Source organism: Kryptolebias marmoratus, linkage group LG4 (genome assembly GCF_001649575.2).
Source record: "Kryptolebias marmoratus isolate JLee-2015 linkage group LG4, ASM164957v2, whole genome shotgun sequence".
Classification (NCBI taxonomy): Eukaryota; Metazoa; Chordata; class Actinopteri; order Cyprinodontiformes; family Rivulidae; genus Kryptolebias; species Kryptolebias marmoratus.
Genome location: NC_051433.1, coordinates 8927577 through 8950080, shown reverse-complemented (window position 1 = coordinate 8950080; position 22504 = coordinate 8927577). Strand labels below are relative to the sequence as shown.

The 22504-nt window shown below is 39.1% G+C and overlaps 1 protein-coding gene across 2 annotated transcripts in view; it reads right to left on the bottom strand.

The window, feature by feature from the left end:
• Window positions 1-22504, bottom strand: part of gli1 (GLI family zinc finger 1) — a 48805-nt gene that overhangs the window by 8127 nt on the left and 18174 nt on the right. For both annotated transcript variants that reach the window (XM_017408904.3, XM_017408905.3), the window contains exons 2-5: window positions 4268-4379; window positions 1464-1702; window positions 803-904; window positions 523-721 (exon numbers count right to left, since the gene is read on the bottom strand). In XM_017408904.3, coding sequence (XP_017264393.1) covers window positions 523-721; window positions 803-904; window positions 1464-1702; window positions 4268-4338 — 611 coding nt within the window. In that variant the 5' untranslated portion in view covers window positions 4339-4379. The remainder of the gene's footprint in view (window positions 1-522; window positions 722-802; window positions 905-1463; window positions 1703-4267; window positions 4380-22504) is intronic.

Here is a 22504-nt window from a genome sequence, read left to right as displayed (position 1 = left end):
TCTTGCTGCATCTAAGAACATAACTGTGCAAAAGGATACTTCATTTCTTTTAACTTTGTTTCCAAGGAAGCAGATTTTATTCTAACCCTTCAAAGTAGTTGTTTTGTCATAGTCAGGTACAAGGAATAGGACAAAAAATGAGTAGGAAAAAAGCAGCCAAAATCCAAAGAAAAAAACTCTAAAAGCTGTTTTGAATCTTAAAAAATGTGGTTCAAAACACTTTAGAAAATTACAAAAAAGGCTGACTCTTTGGAGGCAAAGTGTAAAAAATAATACGTTTGCAAAGTACTATATAAGAACAATATTTAAATTTAATATTGTTTATGTTATGTTTCTGAAATTACTACACCCAATTTACATTCCACAGAGTGGTACATACATAAATGAATAAGAGAAGTGTCAACAAGCTAATAAATAAAATTAACATACTCAAGTTTTACACACCTAAATGGAGCATGAAGACAACAATAATCTTACAGCACTTTATGAGATTGATGAATATTGATTTGAAAGATAACGTACCTCATGGCGCTCACAGAGAGATGACCGTAGGAGCTGGCACCATTGGGGTTGCAGCGCGAGTTGACAAAGGCCACTAATGAGTTAGGAGAGGTCCGAATGACAGTCTGCAGGTCTACGCTGGCATCAGATAAAGGTGAGATGGACAGAGCTCTCTTTTTACTCAACTTCAATATGGAGCGAGGTGTGGAGAACCTCGAGACTGAAGGAGAAAGAAGTGTTTATCATCAGTAAGGTTTCTGTGGCAAGGTTACATTGATTTTTGATCAGTTTCTTGTCTCACCGTCACCAGACCCGATCTGTTCAGAGCCGGGTTGAGCCTGGCAGAAGTTGTGATGAGACGACATCATGTTGTTCTGGTTACAGTAGGGGGCGCTATTGCAACCTGCAGAATATTTAAGACAATCAGAAACTCTGAAATACAATTCTTTAAAACAGGAAAAAAAACCTACCGGATTTACAGGCTGTTATAGCTCAGTCTGTGGGAATCAGTGAAAAGATTATCTAATTATTCTTGTGATTCCTAAAACAATGATTGAAATACTGTACAGAAAAACCTCAAACAACATGAGGTTCCCAAAAGACACGTGAATTAAAGTAAGACTGCTAAAGTGTAGATTTTCTGCTATGGAATGTGGAATTCATTCATTTATTTGAATTTAAAGTCTGGACTTTTTTTTTTGTTAGAGTTTTAGGAAATATATATAGCAGGCTACTTTATTTCTAGTTTACCCATTCCTTTTAATTCATCCTGTTCTGCTGTAAATCCAAACTGCAGAGAAGATTATATATCTCAGGAGTAGTTAACCTGGCCAATTGCTAACTTCTGATCATTCCTTTTGTAGAAATCTGCGGAGTTCCAGTTTCGTTCTCTCAGGTATCCTTAAATCCTAATCAACAGCAGCCTTGAGATTAAGGGGGATGTAAAAGATACTGTGACTCACCCTCTGTGGGCGGCATGCCCCTGTGGCTCATCATACTGTGTGGTGGAGGGGCCTGAGGTGGTCTCATATATTGGTTCAAGCAGTGGCCGTTCCCCTGCCCCGGTCCTGATCCTGATCCATGAGACATGCTGGGAGTCATGGGATTATACATGGTGTGGCAGTCCTGGGGAGGACCATCAAGGACTGGGCCTCGCAGTGAAGACACATTGTTGTAGGGAGACTGGTCTGACGGGACAAGGCTGCAAATACCAGAGAAACATTAGAAGAAATAAACCTAAATACATGTGGAAAACTGACCAGTGACACATAAAACAAGACATAAATTACACAAATTAAAGGTTTAGCATTCCTTGATGAAATGCATACCACTTGTTGCTTTTAAATGCCAGGATTTTTAATTCAATTCAGTTTTTATACAGCGCTAAGTCACAATATAAGTTGTTTAGACAATGATCATCTTACGTTGAAAAATGACAGAGTTGTAGCCAAATTGGTTAAAAGCTGAAAACAGTATGTATTGTGAATGACTCTCAGCTACAACCACATCAGATTTTGGTTCAATATCAGTAAAATTGACTGAATTACAATTAATATTGTTTTGGCTAATAATAATTAGCTGTGGCAGCCATCTTAAATTAGACTGATTCCAAAAGTTAACCACTTGTAGATGCACATCCAGTGACTACTTTCTGAAAGTTTCATTAAAATTCGTCAAAATCAAAGTAAATTAAAGAATGGACAAATAAAGAATATAGATTAGAAGTAAATACGCTCATTTTAAACACTATCCAATTATGAAGGGATGATTAATCAACATGTGGCATTCTTGCATCCTTTTCATGGAGCTGTATTATCTCGTTTGGCAGTAGATAAGACTGATGTCTTCCTCCATCCACTAGATGGTGCATTATCCTTTTCTTGTTTCAAACGGTGGAAATTTACTAATCTGGGGTTTTCCCCTGCTGAAGAAGAAAATATGAAGCTTGGAACTTTCCAGTCTTCCATAAATTTCAGTGGATGCTTCTTTGGTTTAGCTCAAAATCTGTTTCTCATCTTCTCTTTTTCGCTATCTTTCATGTTCTTTTCCTTTTCTGGATCCACTTTTTTTCTCCCCCTAAATCGTCTTTTGAGTTCTTTAATTCTTTCGATCACAATGCGTATTCCACACAGGAGCTTAATCTGTCCTCTCTAATCCACGGTGCTGTTTCACCCACCCCCTCAAACTTTACCTCCCACCCATTCCCCACTTTTTTCTTCTTTTCTTTTCTACCATTCATCCCTTCAGTTGTACTTTTCAGCCGCCCTCTGTCCTTTCTGTCTCTTTCTATCTTCTCTTCCTCTACCCCCTCTCCTCCTCCTCCTCCTGTGCCTCTGTCCTGCCCAGCCACCTTTCTCTCCAACTCTCCCTGCCTCTCCCTCTCTCTGGGTAACCTGAGTGGGGTGCGAGGCAGTCATGCAGAGCGCAGCGGGGCCTGGTCAGCCTGTAATTAGCAGCTGTCAGAGAGAGGCCGAGTCCACCCGCAACCTGGGTGGCATGAGGAAAGGAAGGAGGGAGGGGGGGGGTACAGGGGAGGAGTGAGTGGCTGAGTTAGCACAGTGTCCACAACAATTGCACACAGAGCTGGACTTCTGCATCCTCTGAATATTTGTGAGATGAAAATAGGAACCGTTTCCGAACCTCTAGGCTGAGTCTCTGCTTTCTAGATAGTAACTGCTGAGTTTAGTGTTTTTTTGGTATATTTATATATAAAAAAACCCAAAAAGGAACAAGAAAAATAGTGAAGACAATCCTGCAGTGTATCTGCAACAAGCTCCCTCAAAAAATATGACAAGCATCACCTCTAAGTTTAGTCCTTCTAAACGTCTAAACTTCTGACACATCCTCTGACTCTTCTTGACTGGAGATAACTGGACTAAATAAGGAATGGCACAAGGCTGAGGTTTTGGAATTGGTCGTGTACAATAAAAGAATTGTAGACACAGAAAAATACACAAAGATCCATGTAATTCTTAAGCGCACACATGAACAGAGCGCACCATATATAAAATAGGACACTTTAAATGACCACCAGACTTCTTAGATCTGGTTTCTGAGCAAAATCTAGTTATCCGAGATAAAGAGCCTTGGACAGATAAGAATGATGGTTATTTGTGAACAGGAGAGATGCTTACAGAAAAACAAATGTCAGAGCAGTGCCCCACCAATCAGGCTTTTATGGCAGAGCAGTCAGAAGCCATTTGGTGCTTAAAGACTGCAACGTTTGCCAAAAGACACCTGAACGAATCCATGTTTGTGAGAAGCAAAATCCTCCTAAAAAAGATTAAATTCCTTGACTATAATTTTCAATAATGTGTGTAGGGGTAGGAGGTGGAGACAATATTTATCACTACCTTATTACCATCTGTGCAAATATAGTGAAGACAGGGCAGATTATCAGTATGATCAGTAAATTTTAGCAAAAATTAAAAACATACAAAAGGAAAAACCCTATTTTTTTGCCATTGTGAAGATTTATAAGTAAACTCATAGGGACAAAAAAAAATAAGAGCATACATTCCAAGAAAAAATGTTTCTTTGCTCTTTCTAAAGTCTAAATCTAAATGTGGATGTACAAAAGTGATCAGAAGATTTGTTATTCAAGAAGCCCTTCAAATATGCAAACATACTTGAAGTAAGCCAGTTGTTTATGTTTGCAAATTCACAAGACTGCTCTTGTAATATAAGGCACTGTATGTTTTATATTCTAGCTGGTGGCAAACATCCACTTTTCTTCTTTAATAACTCTGCGAACATGCTGTCTTACCCTCTGGAGGGCTGACTGGAGGAGTTCTCGTAGTAATACAGCCCCTGATGTGGCTGCATGTCCACTGGCATTGGAGCTCCTCAGGACCTCCTGCTCCCCTGACAGCCTGGACCTGGCACAAAAACACAAGGACAAGGTCAGAGAGAAGAGAGGAAAAACTAAACAATCCCCACTCAATTAAACAAAACTAAACTACACACAATTGTGGTTGGAGGAAAAAAATAAAAACGATATGTGGGATGTTAATAACAGACCAAACCAAAGTAAGAATAACAGTTTAGGGACAAAATAAACTATAAAGCTTGAGTGAAGCTTATTTTAAACAGTGTTGGTTTAAAAGACTACATTCAGTGGTAGAAGTAGCATTATTATATGAGTGTGGCTGCATAAAATTGGATCTTGCTTTAAAAAAAACAAAAAGCAAAAAATAAACAAACAGGAAAAGTAAAACAAAAAAAATCAACTACAGCAGAGTTTATTTGTCTCATTCTTTACAAGATGAAGCAAAGCACACTAAAAACCAAAATTTTTACCCTTTTGAGGTCAAAGTAAATTACCGTCTTCAATAAGAAATGGGCTTTGGACTTTGTTTCTTTTACAAAAGATCAAAATTTGGCTTTCAGCTGAGAGAACACATTTTGTATATTTATTTTAGTATTTTATTTCAAAATTAAAGTAAAGATAAAAAAGTAAACAGAATGAACCCATATAAGTTAGCTGCATACTTTTTGCCCTAAAATAATACTAAAAAAAATACTCTTCTCAGTCTGAGCCATTAAGTTCTTTACATAAACAAGAAACATTCAACAACTCCAAATGTCTTTTTAAAAAGGGTGCATTTATTTCAGTTATTTGCAGTGTGTACTTCAACAAGACTTATTTTATTAGGTCTATAGTTCTAAATGAGCAGCAACACAAGTAAAACATGTATTATTTACATGTTGGTACCAATTTACTCTAATGCAGCTGCAGAAATTGACAGTGGGCTTCACCATAATCTCTCCTTTCTAAAGGTGGATGTGCTTCTTTAACACCACTCACAGTTGCACCTTTCATGCAGGTGATGAGTGTGCACAGCGATGAAGAAAATTTGGGTTTTACCTTAAACCTTAAAGGACAAAAGCTGAGGGATGCCTGCAACAAAAAAATGAGAGCAGAACAAGGCAGCCTTTTGTGTGAAACTAATATTGAGAGGGTATCTTTCAGCAGGATTGTATGGGTAAGATAATGCCAGTGGAGATTTCTTCGAAACTGCTCATTACATCAAACCACATCAGTGCAGGTAGCATAAGGCCAGATAGTGGTTTCAAAGATGTTTCAAAACTAATTACAACCACATAAAATATTTTAAAAAACATAAAGAAAGGCCTATTTTCTCCCAAATTCTACTGGCAAAGTTTTATTTCTGTAAATGGTTTTAGACCTTCAATTTGTGAATATGCTTGTGTATAAGTCTTAATTTCTGTATTTTCTGTTAAATTGTTGCAACCTCCCATGCATCTATAAGCAAAGTCCCCCTTCCTGTGACAAAGATTCAGGCCTACACTGGGACAGCTTCTGTCTGTTGCAGGATGAAAGCTCAATGGTTTCAGTGTAACAGCTTCCCCGGCCTGTTACGTGGCACCCCGAGTGTTAAAAGGGCAGCAGGGACCTATTTAAGCCCACAAGTCACCATGGGGAGATTTGCTCCGAAAGCTCGCAAGTGTCTGAATTGTGTGTGCGGTCCGAGGGCTGCTTGCTCACGTTCGGCCTTCGGATGTGTGCATGATAATTAAGTGGAAGTGCTAAATAGAGATTTTGCCGAGCACCTCAGCTGTCCAAAACTAATAAATACCAAGAAGGGGGACCCCCAAGCCTGCAGCGCTCACACACACACACACGATAACTGTCACAGCTGTTAGTCTCGACAGGGGGTAGCGTAATGATCCAGTGGCCACCAAGCCTACAGGGGATGTGTGTGAAGGAGTGTGTGCGACAGTGTAGTAAATCGGTTTATACTAGAACAGTAGCAGATCTGTGTGAGAAGGGAGTTTTAGGCAAACACATTTTTAGTAGTAAATTTCTGTGTGTGAGTGCTGGATAAATGAAGATCTCAAAAAAAAACAAAAAAAAACATGAATAATGCATGAGCCCACCTGCACATATGCAAGCTGGGATTTTTATATATTTTTTAAAATCTGTTTGCTAATATATCCTCTGGAACTGAGGCAGCAAGTGTGACAGTGTTACTGCTGTAGCTCTGTGCACACACTGAACAGAGTATTAATTTGCATGAAACATACAGTAACTTACTCTCCTGTGCAGAAAAAGCAAACAGAAAAAAAAATGTTCACAGAGTCTGAGCAGCTTTTGAAAGAAGTCATGTTTCCATGCAAGATTTATGACAGCAAATGCATACCGATTCTGATTTCTATTTCTGAAATGATGTTTGAGATGTTAGACAATCCTGTCAGACCTTTAAAACCTAATAAGAAACCAATGATTTCTTAAAATCTCCTAAAAGTAAAACTTCAAAATTGATATTCTAACATGTACAGATGGTGATTTTACACACAGTGCTGACACAGGTGTCGTAGTAAAGTGCTATTTTAGGTCGGCGTTTTGTGAGAAACTCTGAAGGAGTTTTGCTCCCTGGTGTAATTTTGCGGTGCTGGGTTTGAGAGAGATTGGGAAGCAGCATATTAAAAACCCCAAGGCCATAAATCAAACGGCTGACCAAACAAGTCCACTCTGCTGTGGCACGGCGAGCCGGGGCAGAAAACCAAGGAGCTGAGGATGAGGACAGGATGTCCAGCCACCTTCTACACCCAAATCCTCCTCATTTAAACACTTCACCAACCCTGCAACATCCCACACTGTACAAGCAGGAGGCCCGGTCCTCCACATCTCCCTCAGGAACGGCTTTTTAAGCATTTGTTTGAACGTAGCGATGAATGGCTTCATCAACAGGGCTTACCTCAACTACAACATATTTATGAGCTGCCCTGACTGTGGAACAGACTAATAAATGTGCAGGAAAGCTTACTCACCAAACCAGCTCAGATTACCACCAATAAATAAAATATGATTTTGGACCCTGATTTTACTTTTACTCAATGACCACCAGAAATCAACCACAGCTCTACAAAGACCTCCTATTAAGAAGAAGATGACAATAACAGCAACAGAAGATTTGACTTAAACCTTTTTAAAAGTAAAACATTTATGAATAAAAACAATATCACACATTTTTTTCTTCTTGAGTACACAGGCTTTTTGTTGTTCACAGTTCTTTTGAGGAATTTTCTCACTCCCTGTATTTGTTGTTAACTGTACAGTACCCTCCAAAATCCCAATGAACCAACAACTCTCTGACGTCCTGCCAGCATTTTTTAGAACCATAAGCATTTTATGACCACTACCCTCCAGTTTCAAAATATGCCTGATGACAGATGTCTTAATCAGCTGTACCCGTGTGTACTTAGCTGGGAGCTTCTGTCCTACAGTCAGTTCATGTCACTCAGTAACTTAACCTACTGTGCTGTACTATATGTATGAAATGGTACACAAACAGGTTAAACTTATAGAATCTAGAGAAGAAACACGGTCATTAGATGTGAGACAAAAGAACATCCATCCATCTATAGGATCACACACTAACACCTGAAGTTAATTTACAGAATCACCAGCTTTTTGATTACACCAACCAAAAACTGTGATGCACCATGATCTTTGTGTACTGATAGTAGTGAACAAACTGCATTTATAAAACAGTTTTCTAGTCTTACTGACCACTAAAAGAAATTTTTGAATGACAAGAAAGTCATTCATATAATTGTTTCACAGACTGGGAGCAGAGTGGGATTCAGTGTCTGGACAAGGACCTTTTGACAAGTGGTAAGAAAAACTGGATTCGAACTGACAAGCTCCCAATTTTCCTCTCACCCCAACTTGTTGAGTCAGACAGCTGTTCTTCATGGTTCTTATGATCCCTTCTCTGAAAAGCATTTTTTTCCCTCCCCACTGTCACTGTCAAGGTAGCTGTAATAATGTAAGACCTTGAGTTTAACTTGTGAAGTTTGCTGAGAATATTTATGCTATGATTTGCTATAGAAACAAAACTACAGTCACATCAAATTAAAGTGACGGTAATGAGACAAAATAGTGAAAAAGCCTAAACAGTAGTGGTTATTTACTCAAAAACGTTAAAAATAAAGTCTGGTTTAATGAAACTGAAGCCCCTTTCAGATATACAGCTTACAGAAGAGGACCAAGAATCGACTCCTGGGGAACTTCATGAGAAATGTTGTTTTGTCTGATTCATGATGACCAACAGAAACTAAAAGTTATATCGTGGAGATAAGACAAAAACCAGTTCAGAACATCTAAAAATGGCTTAAAGCACAAATTACTTGGAAATCCCAAACAATACCTGTTAGAGGAAACTGCCTGTGAAACTTTGTATGACTTCTCCACTCCTGGCTTATGGAGTCCAAGTTGATTAAGCTCTCAAGTGATGGTTTGTGTTTGTGGTACACAAAGAGGAAGATTGTTTAGGCCTGCCCTGTTTGGCCAATTGTGAAGTTTTCATAAAGTGCTGGTCCTCCTCCTTCCTCGCCGGAGAGGACAGACATTTTCACAGGTCACTGGTCGTGTCAGACAAAAGGTCTGATCTGGCTCAACTCCGCTCTACTTCTACGCTCTTCTTCTCTTGGGTGTAACTCTAAACTGGGGCTCACACATGCCCCCCCCCCTTACAACCAGCTAATATAAAAAGCTCGATGTAATGACATCCCCTTTCCTCTTCACCCAGTTTCTTCTCCAATCGCAGTTGTAAATGCTGGAGCTTTGTGTGTTTTTGCAATAATTTATTACCTGGTCAGCATTTACACACACCAACCAGCTAAAATCAAACCCAACCCTTATCCCTGGAGCTTGTTAGCTGAAATGTAAACACCCGTTTTAAAGCATTTGCTTCTTTCTCCTCCACCCTCTGTTTCACTCCTCTCATTTCGCCTTTTCCATTGCTCTGTATCTCCAAACTGTCTCCTGTCTCCCCCATTCCCTCCACCCTCTCCCTCATTCCCTCTCTGCTCATTCCTGCACCCTTCGCCCCTCCCCCTCCCGGGAGAAGCAGTCGAGGTGGGTGTTCTCTGGCTGTTATGACTTGAGAGACGATAATGGCAGCTATAATGTAGCCAGCCGTTCCTGATGTGGCTGGGTTTGTGGGGGATTCTGTTGTGTTAGCGCTGGAGACGCAGGATTGGTGGGAGGGGGGAGAAAAAAGGCGGCGCTTGCGCCTCCAGCCAACCACAGTCCAGATTTTCCTCATTTTTTGCTTCTTTTTTCCCCTCCCTTGCGTTTCTTTTCTCTCCTCTCACACTAAATGTTTCTGGCTCAGTTGTTTTCCTTTGGTGGTAAACTTTGTTTTTAAGTTCTGCCTTTGTTTTTGTAACCCCCCCCCCACACACACACACACACACACACACACACACTCCACAAAGTCCCCCTTTTTTTGGCATTTCTCCCCCACCAACCTTTCCCTGTGTTTTTACCCCCTTTTAGCCAGGCTTTGTGAATTCCTCACAGCTGCTGTAATGTGATGGCGATGGTGTGACCACCGAAAGGCCACAGGGATGGAGACATCACCGTAATGTACAATAAGCCTTACTCGCTGCGGAGAAGATTAATGTCAAATCTACTTTAGAACAGTTATGCTGAATTTGATTTAAATAGTTTTAATGATTATTAAGTCTGGGACAGTTTTTTTTTTCCAGGAGTGAACCTTAAAAATGTTTCAAAGTGAAGAAAAAACAACCAGAACTTGACAGAAATGTTAAAAAAGTTGCCATAGGAAACTGATCTGCCTAATTTCCAAAGTAAATATCCGATATGATTGCAGTTTTATGATGTACCACCTAAGTTGTCATTAAATAATACAAAACTTCAGTAAGAAAAGTAAGTTCAACATTTTCAGTCATACAATTATGCATTATTGTTTTTATAAACTGAGCCCTAAAAATTGATTACTGGCTAATTATAGGCAATAAAGACCTTAAATAATGTTAAACATTAAACTACAATTTACTGAACATCAATGTGAATATATATTTTTAGAATATTTACAAATCTTAAAAACCTTTACAAGAAAAAAACAATTTCACTACTGTTTTGATAAACTCAATCATCTCGTCTCATTTTACACATGTTGTACCACTGATACATTAGGTGAGGCAATGTATAAAGATATAAGCAACTCATCTAGAACAATTACTGTGAGATTTGCTGCTTTAAATTCTGCTGTTGATCTATTTCTTTAAAAAAAAAAAGTGAGCAACGTTGTAAAAAGTGTTCTGATCAAATAATAGAACAGATTGAAACATATAGATGTTCGGTAGTTACATTTACTAAAGAAACATGCTTTATTCTTTAAAATGTACATTTTGTATTCAAAAACTACAAATAGAAAAATTAAGTGCCTGACACATGTTGTCTGTAATTTTCCAGATGCAGAAAATCACATCCTTGCTGAGTGCAGTGTTCTTTACCTGCAAGATTAAAACCTGAAGAAAGTGGTTCCAATTAGCATAAAACTTTCACTGGTTCTTAATGTGGTCGTATCTACCATCTACCCCAAGTTTTATTTTTTATTAAAATCAGCTTGGTAGTTTTATTTCAGCTAACTGAAAAGCTAATGGCACAGAAAACACATCTTTACCACAGTGTTCAGGACTTGATATATGTGTTTCTTCTTACCATACCTCTCTGAAATGATGTAGGAGCTTCAAACATTCTGCTTCTCTATTTTAAAACAGAAAACTACAGTTGTGCAATGGTATAAAATGCACATTAAGTCCTTAAAATCCTCCACAAAACGGCCACTTGTCAACACCATAAACTAAGTTTCAACTCCACTGATTCACACATTACGTACCCCTGCACTGTAAACTCTGGGCAGAGAAAGCTGTCTGACTGCTTAGGCGCTCACTTTGTAGAAATAGCAGACTGAAACGTTGATCCCTTGTTGCTACACAGTCAGAGTGACTGATGACAGACATCAAGGCACTGGAGGGCTTCAGCGAAAGCACCTCAACACGACACAGAACAGTAGAAAACACGCAAAGAGGGCGAGAAAACCGAGCAGAAGAACTGAATGTAAGTTTTTTTCATTGGTATAATAAGAAATAATTTAGGCAGTGAGATTCATGCATAGAATGCAGAAAAACTGTTTGTGGGGCTTAAATGTGGCAAAATACTTCCTAACACTCCAGTAAGAACATTATTTAGGTGCAAAAGTACAATCCAGGACCCTTGCTGCAGAGTTAATTACAGTTTCATCACTCTTGGTCCGATGAGTCAGTGAGTTGATTGTATTTGTTTTGGGATTAAGAGCAGTTCACTTCGCTTCGTTTTCATTTGCCTCTACAAGCACTGATTCGTGCAGCCAGCCGCCGAGTAGCTCCACCTTCTCAAAGGCAGTCAGACGTCTCTCTTTATCAGGACGACAGATGTGCTGCTGCAGACACATGTGAGTGTGTTTCCTTCATCCTCAGTCCCCACCATAACTCAGTGTTCCTTCGCTCTTTCATAATCCAACTTTTTTCCCCCCCTCTGTCGTCTTTCTAGGCCGCCCACCCACCATCCTCCACATACCGGTGGTTTCCCTCTCCTCCCTCCTCTCTCATTACCTCCATCACGCCCCTCCTACACACATTCAAACATGTACACCTTTCTCTTTTCTCTGTCTAACAGTTTAAACCTCTAGTTTTTTTCCATTCTCCTTCGATTATTACTTTTATGTAACTTCTTAGTGTTTTGGGGACCAATAGGTAAAATCCCAACTACACGTATTCCTTTGAATTGTATTTTTAAAATTTTTTTTACAGAAGAGAAGGGGAAGTAGTAAGAGGAAGAGGAGGGAGAGAAAGATGGATGGATGGATAAAGCAGATGAGGAAAGGTTGATTCACGCAGCTGGATCCCAGCTGTGGGCCGAGGTAGCACACAGAACTGCTTCATCTATAAACAAGCCAGAACCCAACCCCCACTTTCAAAAAAAAAAAAAAATCAACAAAGAAAGTTTGTCATTGTAAATCCAACCATCCTTTTTAACTTCCCTACGGCTCCTGAAGAATCAGCTGCCATTTTCCCTCTCTTTAATACTCCTGTCGTTCTAACTCATCACTGCTTGAGGCTATCACTTTCCTTATATTTATTTTCCAGTCAATAATCTTCCTATCGTTGCCAAAAGTAATATTTCTTGTGGAGAAATTGACTGAAAATTTGCAGCTAACCTCTGAAATGGGAACCCATACTGGAGAACAAAAACCAGATAAAAATCTCTTCAGTTTATAGAAAGACCACAGCGACTATAAGAAAAATAATAATCCTAACAGTCTTGGGTGGGCAGGCATATTTATAGCCAGCCTGCTCCTACTTACAGTATATTTCTTAGCTGCATAACACAGCTGGAAGCGAGGGAGGATAAAGCGGTGGAGGAAAACTTGTGAGGAAAAAAGAGACTGAAGAAAGAGAGACAGAAGGGCTCCGGTGGATGGAGGTGGCGAGTGTGTGTGTGGAGGGGTGGAAACCTAATGCGTGTGTGTGGCTGAAAGGCAAGGAAAAAAAACACGACATGAGCGTGCATTTGTGTGTTTATGTGTGGCTGAGTGTTTGTATTCGGTGTGTGGGAGAAACCGCAGCTCAGTCCCCTCCAGAAGGCGACTGCAGCAGACGAAGTCTGGAGGCCACCAGACGAACACAGTGACCACAGCTTTGAGAGGCTCTCACAAAGAGGAAACAAGAAGATATATGACACAGGCAACACAGACAGATAAGCAATCAGACAGGATTAATCAAGAGAAAGCTCAGAAGAATTTGTAAAAATGCTCCTTTTTTATTTTTTAAAAGAGGTTTTTCTTGTGCAGGTGAGTACAAGCCAGACTGAAGTGACATGATGATTCACGGCCGAGGTCAAAAAGAACTAAAAGATAAATGTATGGTCATGCAAATTTTGTTGAACTTCTGCAGGATCATGTACAACACATTTTGTTTCTCCTCGGTAACCGTTGCCATGATGAATAATTGCTTATAGCTGGAAAAAGCACAACATCTTAAAGTATCCTGTCTCAAATCACAATGCTCATCAAGCATTAATATAATAATACATGGTCACTGTACACATAATCTACTCAACTAAACTGATGAAAAAGAAAACTTTTAGCATGTCAAGGCTTTGTCATAAAATGTGGTAAATTAAATTCTACCCATCATATCTACATATGGCCATTTAGTTACAGAGTTATGTTTTCTCTGTGTAATTGGTTAATACGAGCAAATGTGAGCAACAAAAGCATCACGAGGATTTTTTTTTTTGTGGTGACTTTGATGTGCAGTGAGGGAATGACTTGACATGTGAATCTGGCTTCAGTGACAGAAACAAACAAAAAAAAACTAAATCTAATCCCAGGGGCTTTGATATAATAACAGTATTTGACACTAATTTATCAAGAACAGTTTGTAAACTTTCAAGAACATAACACAAGTTCATCATCAGTTCAAATTTGCATTCCAGTGACCTTAAGACAATCCAAAGAAGGTACTTTACAAACTATCATCTCAATGCAATGCTAAAGGGAACAGCATAAGTGGTGTTTTTCAAGTGTTTTGGCTCCTTTAAACGTCATAGACTCTCATCAGGTGACCCAACCATTAGAACCTGAACTGTGTGCTAACAGAAACCAGCAGATCTACCTTCTTCAACTAAAATCATTTTGATCCTTTCTTAGCTTTTTCAGTAGTGGCAGCAATAGTTCACTTTTAAAAAAAATCTCTCTCATGATTCCAAGTGCATTTTTTATCCTCTGCAAAGTGATTGGCATGCAAAGCCCCATGAACAAAACTTCCACAGGTAACATTTTGTTGTTCCATGTGTCCATTTCACACCTAGGTTTCCATATTACCCACAATACAACATTACATTTAATATTTAATTAATTTTGTTGCTGGAACTGAACAGACATGTAGATGTCTTGTTATCACCCCCACCTCCACACATGCGCTGCTTCTCCTAATGTTCACTCCTTCCAAAGTTGTAAGAATAAAAAAAATCCTGTTTTATATAATATCTGCATTTTTGTAAGAAGCATTTTCAGAAAACAATATAAAAAAAATCTGTATCTCCATGTTTTACTCACAGTAACTCTTAGCATACAACAAGTCATGCAAGAATTGTTGATTGTTGCAATTCGTTGACTCATTACTTGATGTAAAACAGTTGGAAATAAAGATCTCCTATTTCACTCAGCTTGGCATTCAGCTAAACAAAACTCATCAGCTTACACAGTGAACAAGTTACAGAGCTAAAATGGGTGCTGAAGTGTGTACTTCTCCTGTGTGGTCCTCCTCAGATCTGCTGACTTCATAACTAATATATTGCAGGCGTTTAGTTTAATGTCCAAATGCTGGTAGGAGAAAGGCATCCAGGCCTCTACTGGCTTCTAATTGTCTGGGATACCTGACCTGATGTTTGGGGTTTAGCATGTGACTCAAGAAACACACAAGCAAAAGTGCCACACACACAGATATAAAGACATTCCCTGAACCAATGAAAGGCTTGGCCCGACTGTGGCAAAGCTGCACTCTCATTCAGAGTTGGGAAGAGACGAGTCATAGCTGTCCCAAGGAGACTGCAAACTAAACAAACACAACATACACACACATACAAATCCACACACCAATACACAAACACATACACACACTGAGTTACATCTCTGAGATCCCAGGCCTTGCTGACGCCACGCTGCTGAAAGGCAAAAACCAATGATATCGGCTAAGTACATTTTTACAGTATGAACTAAAATGATGCAAATTACAGAAAATGAGAGATACGTGTACAGAAAATGAATGAGAAAGAGAAGGAAGGAGAGATAAATACATGGGGCATGTGAAGCAAGAATCAACAAATGATCCTTAATTTATTGGTAAAAAAATAAAACATCAACACATAAGACACAGTGAAGAAAATTGGAAGAAATCTTATGAAAAGCTGCAAAAATAAATGCAGGTGAGACACTTTTGTGTCTCATCTAATCACTAAGGTTTTCTGCAAGGCTTCTACATCCAAAAAAGCATTGGAATGCCAAAACTCATCTTCTGGTCAACTGTGCCTAAGCATATGACTCACTGGTCTGTAGTTTTACACTTCAGTCAGACGACTATGACACACTGATGAGCTGGTTTGCTTGTCTTCTTCCTCTGTTGTTTTTTTGGAGTTTCAGTATAGATACATTGTGGAACCTCAAGTTCCTTCCATATAGTATAGATGGCAAAAAATATCTTAAATATCAATAAGAGAAAAATGACGACGACTCTTCTTCAGGAATTGGTTTCACTTCTGGGTTACCTGGAATCATGATCCAATTATATCTGGGTTGAGGAATGAGTTCACTGTGTTTTGGCTCACCACAAACAGTTGGTGAATCATGTCATTATGATCCTTGGGAAGTTGCTTTTATTTCCCCTCATGCTTCAAGACATTTTTTGAAACGAAACTTTGAGCAAATAAACTTTTCTTTACACTTTTGTTTTACCATTTTTACCATTTCCAGTCATCTTTCCTGATCACATCCGGTAAATGAAAATAAAAATGCCAATGAAAATCTGTCCAGTCTTTATTGTTGGTTAACAAATCACTTTTCAAGATGATTCTTGGGTTACATTTGTACACTCTCATCATGCTTTAGTGTTTTGTACTAATGTACAAATTTAATATTTGGTTAAGTTGGTTCTCTTTTGACATGGCTCTGAGCCAGTAGGCTTTTCCCACACACACACAAAAGCAATAAAACAACCACATAGATGGACCCTTTTTATACTAGCCATTCACCAATCGCAAATCAAGCCAACCATGTACTGTAATGATGTCAGTTTACACAAATTAAGCTGACAATGTGGAACTGCATGAGACGTGGAGTATAACCATGACATTTAAATGGAGCATGATGAATAAAATGTGTATCAAACATCAGTATTTTAAATTCTGGTCACAGATGCTGTCTGTCATCACTACATCACACATATGAGTACCAACAGTTTTGGCTCTGTGACTACCTCTATTAATGGATTAGAGATCTGTGTCACTTTAACCCTTATATCGCCTTGGTCCTTATATTAAATCACAGAGACAGAAAGAAGACATCAGGCCTGGCTCGAAAGTGTTTTGAACAAAAGGAATTGGGGGAGGCAGGAGAAAGCGCGTCCCCCAAAATGCTCAAACCAAGCCAAATTGGTGTGTATGTGTGAACAGGAGATAGTGTCTGCAGCACACAGTTTTAACTAATGATGCTGTTGTCCCTCCACCAATTCAGTGATGTTGGTTTGTTATGTAAGGACACCCTGATGCAGTACCAATTAACCTCTGTTAGGACTCTAAGAATAAACAATGAGGGAAAGTGGTGGCTCAACAAGGACATCTTTTTTTATTCTGATAAGACGGATTTATGAAAAAATGTTTGTGTGTGCATGGGTTATGAGGACGGTGGCACTTTCATAAAATATCTCTGTGAAATGGCCACAAAGACCTCGAGTTCCCACCAATGCTGTAATTAAGTGGCATTAACATAACTAAAAGGCAACAAATCAGCTAATCAGGCGGCTGTAAACTGATGGGGTGAGAAGCTTAACTGCTGCACCCCCAACACACACACACACACACACAGAGGTGTGGCTAAACAAAGTGTATTTTCGCTTATGCTTGAACACATTCACAAACAAGTGAAAATGCATTTAATTTAGCCAAACATCTGTTTTGATCTTACATTTCAACACGTACACAAGATTTTAAGATCAAAAACATACAAGAAAAACTGCAGCTCATTTGAGACTGAATGTCTAATCAATCCATTTAGTTCAGTGGTGTCCAATCCTGATCCTGAAGGGCCACTATCCTGCATGTTTTAGTTGTTTCTCTGTGACACACCTGGTTTGAATGACTGAGTGATTAACAGGCTTCTGCAGAACTTGGAGACCTGCTGAAGAGCAGGAAAACAACTAAAACATGCAGCATAGTGGCCCTCCAGAACCAGGGTTGGACACCACTGACTTAGGAAGATTTTCTCAGACTCTGCTGTCACAAAGGCAAAGAAGAGACATTTTTGGCTTGACTAAAACGATAAAATTCTCACTTTAAAATTTTTGAACAACATCCAAAAATTGTACTTTATACTGTAATCTGTGCTGAAGGTTTCAAATTTGCATCTGAGCAAAGGCTTGCTAGATAAATAGTTTACTTTTTGTCAAAGTTTCCAGTTAACCTCAGAATAATGTTGGGAGAAGTTTTGCAATTGCAGAGGCTTTCTGCTATTTGTGCATGTAAACACTGATGCTATCTCACCACGAGGAAGGGGCTCCCTTTCACCCATCCCAGCTTTGAATTACAGTTTGCATCTCTCTGCAATGCTCAGCGATGCACATGGATTACACAAAACAAACATCCACTGTCTCTGGTGCATTCAGAGATATGCATGTATACAGTTCTCAAATATTTATACATGCTGTAGATTGCTAAGCAAAGCTCTAAAAGATAAACAAACTTACAGGTAGGGGTCTAAAAGTCTGCAAAGATACAAACTACACAGAGAGGTTTGCTGAGGGCTAAGGTGACAAAACACACCTTACTGAAAATAAAAAAGTAAAAACATGAAAACATGTTTCTTCTGTACTGGTGGGGGTTTCTATCAATCCTTCTGAAGCTTTTGGCAATACCAACAGTAGTAGAAACCACACTATAAAAAGATCTCAACACCATAGAAGAAATGACAAGATTTAACCACCACAGAAAAAAGAGGGATTAAAGTCAATGCACACAAAAAGTTTAGGAGCAGCTCCCATGTACAATGTTTTTCCTTATAGCTATCATAAAGTTAATCCATTGCACAGTTCAGTTCAAGTCTCTAAATTTCATTTCATTTCTGAAAACTCTCAAATGAATAGATGACAAAAAAAACTGCGTGGAAAGACACATCAAATAAAAATCCAGATCAAGAATCAGTTTATTCAGCTTCTTTTGGTGTCAAGAGGAAGAGAACTAAAGTCCACTGAAGAGACAGAAATGGCAGCAGCTTCAGTCACAAGTACTACTCAGCTCCTTTAAATCTGTAAAAGAACTGATTAAAAGCCTATTTGTACTTGTGGGAGAAATCAGAAAATAAATAAAAATGAGAGCCGCACTGATTGCTTAGTTGGTGACTGAACTGGTTGATTTTCGGTATAAACACTCTGGTGTCATATGACCAATGAATGGAGCAATGATTTGATTGGCACTCCTGACACCGGAGTGCTGAAGAGTCGGCGCTGCTGTAGGGTCAAACAGCAGCCAATAAAAATACCAACTACACTTCAGCTCTTCAGCTACTTCAACTCAAAATGTTACTCATTTTTTTAGGATGAGGACTTTTTTGTGTCTTATAATTTAACTGCTGTAAAACAATCAAATATATCAAAGTTCATTCTTAATGGTTCACAGCTCAACATGGATGAGAAGAGCAACATTTTAAAAACAAAAAATGTAGTAAGTATAGCAATAGCAAAATGCCTACAAACAAGTTGTTGTGAATATAAAATTATTAATAGGTTTGTGATGGAACTGATGAAAATGTGTCTGTGTGAGTTTTATTACCACAAGTCAAACTCCACCTGTCCGACAAAGAATAATAGCCATCCGCTTGGATCACCAGGTGCTTCCTATTCATTACAAGCCGTAATGCGACAAAGAAAAGGCTTTTGCCCTTCATTTGCCTCTTCATTCCTAAAACACTCCCTCCAGCTCTTCATGAGGGACCGAGTGAGCGGCTGAAAAGGTTAAAGTCTAGCTGCAGGCTGAAGATCCTGCGTCTGCCAGGGGCACCTGAAGAGGGGTAAACATTTACCAGCAAAGAAAACAGGGGGAGAAAAAAAAAACCCTCAACAGCCGTCCGAGAGCTGCAGGGTCTGCACTGAGTGCTGGTGTAGAGCTCTTGGTGAGTTTGTCATGTAATTGAGTCAATTGTTGCCCCCCCCCACCCCCCCTGTTCAGCCTGCCTCGGTGAACCTTTGGAGGAAAAGCCTGCCGAATAATTAATGTTCTCTCCCTTGCTCTTCATCCATCCATCTTCTCCTCCTCTTCACTTTGCCCCCTTCTCCTATACCCCCACTTGTTTTCTGTTGTCTTGGAGGATAACTGTGCTGTGAGTAAAAGGCTGTCATTTACGGAGGGATTGGGGGGGGGGGGCTGTTCTGGGATCTGCTGAAGCTTCTTTTCAACCCAAATCTTTCTTAGCCCCAGCCCTCTCTTCTCTCCTGCATTCTCTTCCTTTTTTATTCCTGCTTTTGTTTGAGCCGTGGGATGAATTTTAAGCACTCCGCTCTCCATCCCTCAATTTCAGTCCCTCCTCATTCTCCCTTTCCCTCGCCTGGCCACTCAGACTGTTTTCAACAATTGTACCTGTAGCTTTTTCTTTCCTATTCACATCTGAAGTTCATGTTTCACTCCCAAACTAAATCTAATTAATTCATTTATTAATAAAAACAAACACTTTCTTTAAATGGTGATAAAAATGGAGTACTTATCACTCAAGGCTTACAGTAGGTCTTCTGTTTTTAAAAGGCACTGCAGTGGATGAGAACAAGAAGATGGAGAGAGGATAAAAAAGATAATCATGACAAAAGGGGGGAGGGGACGCAGAGCAGAGGATTGCCTTCTGTTTGTAAAGTGCAATCATTTTTACATTCCTACTTCATTCGAGAACACTTTGTTTGCACAAAAGCTCTGCTGTTGTGCTCCGACTGTCACAGCTTATCCCAGGGGACAGTACGGGCCAGGAACACTGTTGTTATTCGAGCTTCACACTTTCTGATTAGCAAGACTAAAGCTTACAAATTTGACTGCTGAAAGACAAAACAGGTTAGCATAGCGGGACGTGTGCAAATATCTCTGAAAACATCAAATACAAGATTAAGTTCAACACAGTCGACTAACATGTTTCGTCCTGAAAAGCAAAACAGTAACACTTCTTTATTTCTTTCATCTATCTACACCCTTACCCAGCTTTTAACTGGCCTCTAACAGCTGAAAACATTTACAAGATGACATTCAGGGGGAGTTTGATGACTCTTGTGTTTTTATGGTGATATTAGGTTGTCATCTGTTAGTCTCATAACTTAACAAGATTTAGAGGAATATTTACAGGGCCCCCTTCAGCTCAACAAGACTAAAAGGATAACGACATACTAGCATAATTTGTTTAAATGTTTTATTTGTATTTTTATCTCTGAAATCCATTTAGCTATTAGTTAAAATTCTGATGATTTAAAATATACAATATATATAAATAAAATTATATTAAAGGAGCACTAAAGACTGCCGAACTGAAGAACCAGTGAATCAGCAATACATTGGAATTTATTTAAGATTTTATGGGCTCTAAGTAGTTTACAAAAAAACTGTCAGTGTATTTGTTTAAAATCTCACTATGATTCAACCATGTAAAAATCTCACAATTAAAACAAGCTAAAGCAAACAAAGAAAAGAAACTCCAAAGACTGTAATGTTGTCAGTTCAGGCACACAAAGCTTTTATATGGGGTTTAACAATTTCAGCTACAATGAGTACAAGAGTCTTTCTTTGTGTCTGTCTTTCAGTGAGTTTAAACTCACATACATAAAAAACCACACACCATAAATGACTCTAGGTTGACATAAACATGCTTGTGTCATTTATGCTTCAGTAGTTATGATATAATAATTTAATTATACAGTACAATATAGCTAAAAGGAACTTTTATATTATGTGCCTTTAAATATGTTCATTTTGAAGCCCTTTCCCTTACAAGACATGTATTTTTATTATGCAAAACCTTGAGCAAAGGTGCAATTCCTAAAACTTTAACATTGTGCTGGCATTTTGCAGCTTCTAAGGTTACGAATGACAGAACCTTTTGACTGAATGCTTGTGTTCAGCATTGAGATATTAACATCCAGTCCTTTCATCTGCTGTTCCAACAGGGAGAGTCAAACCCTGACTGCCTGTCTCTGTTTCCTCTCTCCTCCGTCCACAACCCTCCATGTGGAGTGTTTGTTAGGAAATCCTGAACAAACTGCAGCTGTTTGTTCTCTTTTTGTCAATGACGGGTTTTTATAGACTTCTACTATTGACAATTGTGTGGCTCCTGTTGGCCTCACACAAGCTGGATAACGCTGAGCAAATAGGTGTATGTACACACAAGTTCACAGCCTGTCCAGAACACGCTCGGGACCTTCGTCCAGATTGTCTGGAATTCATTGTGGAGAGACAATGATAACTTAGGAAGTATAGAATTTGAAATGCTGTTTTGTGTTACCAGAAACCACAAACACTTAAAGCATAATACTCTGTGACAACAGTGGAAGTCTTGTCCATTTTAAAACGTTTGAGATCTGACACTGAAATAAACCATTCAGGTTTTTGCATCAACAACACTTCCACACTTCTCACAGCTTTTCAACACAATGGATATTGCTTGAAAAGCATTAGTACGTGTTGCTTTTTGTTGCTCAAAATGCTGTGGTGATATATGTTTGTGATTTCTTTAAAAGGGGCAGATTTCCAATTGCTTTGCACCAAAATCAAACCCTGTTTTGGCCTTTAAAAGCTATACTGTTGATGTTCACTGATGGGGGCTTTGCTGAGGTAGCAGAGAGGGAGGAAGCATTGCATCTGGCTGAATTGTTTTAGTTTATTAGTTACCCTTTCAAAGTGAAAAACAAGAACAATATTTAAACGAATCAGTCAGGCTTATTTACCTGCCTTTGCCAATTGCCTCAATGCACTTGTAATATATTTTAGACAGCATGTAGCATAAACCTAAACAGATGGATGACAAAATTTGCATCACATGAAGTTGCACAGACTAAAGTGAGTACATGTAACAAATGTAACAAGAAAAAAGAAAGATGAGCAGCTTAGCAGGCTTTTAAGGAAACAAAAGTTGCATTTCACAACTAAATACAAATTACATCCTAACAGCAGGTCAGGTAGGTACTTTAAGTCCATCCATCCATTTTCTTTAACCGCTTCTCCATTCCGGGTCGCAGGTAGCTGGTGCCTATCCCCAGCAGTCACTGTGCGAGAGGCAGGGGACACCCTGGACAGGTCGCAAGTCCATCGCAGGGCCACATATAGACGAACGAGACAAACAACCATTCACACTGTCACTCACACCTAGGGACAATTTTAGAGTCATCA